The 3,499-nt window shown below is 35.6% G+C and overlaps 1 protein-coding gene across 1 annotated transcript in view; it reads left to right on the top strand.

The window, feature by feature from the left end:
* Positions 1–2,303: 2,303 nt before the first annotated feature.
* The window catches only part of FSCB (fibrous sheath CABYR binding protein), a 14,295-nt gene continuing 13,099 nt past the window's right edge, over positions 2,304–3,499 (top strand). Inside the window, 2 exon segments of the mRNA XM_019632260.1 lie at positions 2,304–2,880; positions 2,883–3,490. Of these exon segments, the coding sequence (XP_019487805.1) occupies positions 2,304–2,880; positions 2,883–3,490 (1,185 nt within the window).

The following is a 3,499-nucleotide window of genomic DNA, read 5'->3' as shown; positions in this document are numbered from 1 at the left end:
TTTTTTTTTTATAAGGATACTATTACCTGATTATATTTACAAAGACTCTGTAAATAAGGTCACAGTGACAGGTACTGCAGATACACAATTCAACCCATAACAGATGTGAACCAAGTGAAATGGAGAGAGCTGAATTATGGGAGAATGCCAGACTAAATGGAAAAACACCCACACCTAAGTTGTTAAGATAGACTGAATAATGATTAGCTGGATAGGTAGGTCATTAGGGCAAAAGGAGCATTTGTGAATGTTAAGAAATATGATGAGAAACTGCTACATGAAATCCTTCATAATTCTATTTGGAATCTCAAGTAAATTTTAATTGATTACTTTGGCATGCTAATTGCTTTTATGAACAAGCTAGTGTAAAAGGCAGTTTACTATGATAGCTTGGGGCATAAAGATCAAGTTTTTTATTAGTATTTCCTGGAGGAAAACATATAAATATCATAGAATGGGAAATTGCTTATTTCATTTAACTGAAATTGAAAATTCAAATTTATGTTTATGGAAAAATTTGGTAAAATTTTATTTAAGTTCAGGCAGCAAAATTAATCCAATGCATGCAATGTTACATTAATCCAATTAGTGCAATGTTGTTTTTGACATCTATTTCTTGTTATGAATTTACCCAAAATAGACTTTGAAAATAGTACATAAAATGTCAGAAGCTTAATTATAAAATACACATGGAGTATTTGACAGATGCAATTGAGAGCAACAACACGAAGAGGTTGATATACAATCTAGTTTTCAAACTGCAGATGGTGTTATTAAATCCTATGTCAATTCATATGTAAAATGAATTATTTATTTTTACTTCATTTTACTTCACTTTATTAAATCTTAGAATAACACAGTACAGAAGAATAGACAAAAATGATAGCAGAACAAGTTGAGATGTAGAACAAGCAGCATGGCTTCTAATCATATTCCTCCAATTATATTCAACAAATATTCTCTGACGCCTGCCAAGAGACAGAGGATGTTTTTAGGGGCTGGATCAAAGAATTGGAAAGTGCTCATTTATTTGGCTAAGATGACTTACCTACAGTTATGACCAATGCATGTCAAACATGGGGAATTATTCAGCGACATTTTTATATCCTAGGGGCAATATAGCATAAAATATTTGAAAAATAGTCTGAGATTAATGAAGTCATAATGATTGTTTAGATATGTTTATTATTTTTTCTCTTGTAACTATACTATATTCTTAAAGTCTATTTTCTCCTCTTTAACTTTCTTTATACTAAAGGAACATGTTTTTTGCACATCTTTTGACCAATTTCCATCTTTCTAGTAAAATTTTTGTGTCATGTATAAGTTAAAGTTTTATTTGTATTCAATAATAATGTAGTGCCATTTATAATTTACTTAATGGGGTTCCTATCTTTCAAAGTTTCCATTTAAAGTTTTTATTTTCATTGGGGAATTCATTCCCATGTAGTTATTCAGTAGAGTATATAGTGACTATATAAAAAATGCATTTTATTTCATTTGATATATCTTTAGACTCGACATTTTTTTATTTGGCAAACTTTGATTAGAACTGTTTTCTGAAATAGTTGAAAATAAAATAGGATGGCAAACATGTGATAGACAGACAGACAGTAATCTCTTGTGGGTACTGAGTGCTAAGGACATAAGAGGGAACCTAACATGGATACAGACCTCAGAACTCAAGTTTTTCAAACAGTATTCACTTTCTTTCAAATCACATAAACATACATTAATAAAACATTGTGACACATATCAGCAGTTATTTTCTCCAACAATTGAAAATAGCCTACAACATTCTGAGATCTGCAATATAACTGTCTTTGATAGTAGGAAGAAAAGAACAGAATTGAAAGTTCAAAAGCATCAACTTTAACTATTAGAAAGCAGCATTACTAGAGTTTACTTGATATTCCTCTGATAGACAAATTCTTTTTTCAACTTGATGTTTTAAACAGCAGATATATCACTTTCAGCCATCGTCCATGAGTGTTTACCAAGTTAAAAAGTGCTAGAGATACCACTGATGGAACATTGTAGTGAGAATTGGCTGTGATGTCATAGACCCTTGAAGAAAACTTCTAGAAGTGAGATTTAGTTATATCAGAGACTAAACAAGAAAGATGCTTACTGAGTAAGGTGGGGTCCAATAAGAATATAATACAGAATGCAGTAATTTATGAATTACTTTCTTTCAAGGAAGCTCAACAGAACGACACTTAATGAAGAAGGGTAAGGGCTTAACCATCTGGTACATTTCTGATCCTGATGATTAATAAATTTGAAATTCACAAGTTTTTAATATGGAAGAAAGTGATGAACCTGATCAGCATATCTCAGCAAAGAGGCAAGAAATTCGAAAGAGAAGAAGAACCAGCCAACCAATGGTAGACAAATCCCAACAGACTGAAGTGACAGACAAAAAGAAACATTTGCCCATACCACAGTCATCTGGCCCCAAAGCTACCCTTAGTATTGGTAATATTCCTGGAAGCAAAGTCAACCATGAATCTTTTAGAATATCTGCTCAGCTTCAGCAAACTTGGACAAAGAGAAAGCTTGTACAAGATAGGAAAGATAAATCTCTGCAGACAGACACTACTGCAGAAGAGAAACAAAAAGTAATCAAGTCAGTTGGTGCAGCAGTGGCCCCTGAAGAAAAGCCAGCTGCTGTTAGGGCGGCAGCCCCTGAATTTCCAGAGAGTGTCCAGGAAGTAGAAATTCCACCAAGCCACTCAATTCAACTCAAGATAGACAGATCTCAGCAGACCAGTTGTACTGGAGACTGGACAATGATTATCATTCCTCAAATAGAAAAGGTGGACAAGGAACAGCAGACTTACTTTAGTGAATCAGAAATAGTGGCTTTTGGAAGGTCAAGTAGTCAAAGGAGGGTGTGCAGAAACATAAATCCTCTGGGAAAATTTTCATTAATGAGCATCCTGAATTTCAACCCCCAACAAGCAGCAAGGAAGACATGAGGCAGAAAAGTATCAGCCGATCTTCATTTAGTCAGCAAATGAAAAAAGGTACTCCAGTACTTTTAAATGAGCAAGACATTCCAGCTGAAGTACAGCCTCCCAGGGTAGAAGAGGCCCCTGATGAACTTCAGTCTCCACTAGCTGAGGAAGCTTCTGCAGAAGAGGCCCCTGCTAAAGTAGAGTCTATCCCTGCTGAAGAGTCTCCTTCAGAAAAGCCTTGTGCTGAAGTTCAGTTTCCACCAGCTGAGGAGGCCTCAACTGAAGTTCAATATTTACCAACTGAGGAGGCCTCTGCAGAAGTTCAATATCTACCAGTTGACGAGGCCCCTGAAGAGGAGGCCCCAGCTGAAGTTCAATCTCTACCAGCTGAGGAGGCCTCAACTGAAGTTCAATATTTACCAACTGAGGAGGCCTCTGCAGAAGTTCAATATCTACCAGTTGATGAGGCCCCTGAAGAAGAGGCCCCAACTGAAGTTCAATCTCTACCAGCTGAGGAGGCCTCTGCAGAAGTTCAATAT

Source organism: Hipposideros armiger, unplaced genomic scaffold (assembly GCF_001890085.2).
Source record: "Hipposideros armiger isolate ML-2016 unplaced genomic scaffold, ASM189008v1 scaffold_1113, whole genome shotgun sequence".
In the NCBI taxonomy this organism is placed as follows: domain Eukaryota; kingdom Metazoa; phylum Chordata; class Mammalia; order Chiroptera; family Hipposideridae; genus Hipposideros; species Hipposideros armiger.
The sequence above is the reverse complement of the archived record's forward strand: the minus strand, read 5'-3'. Positions and strand labels throughout refer to the sequence as shown.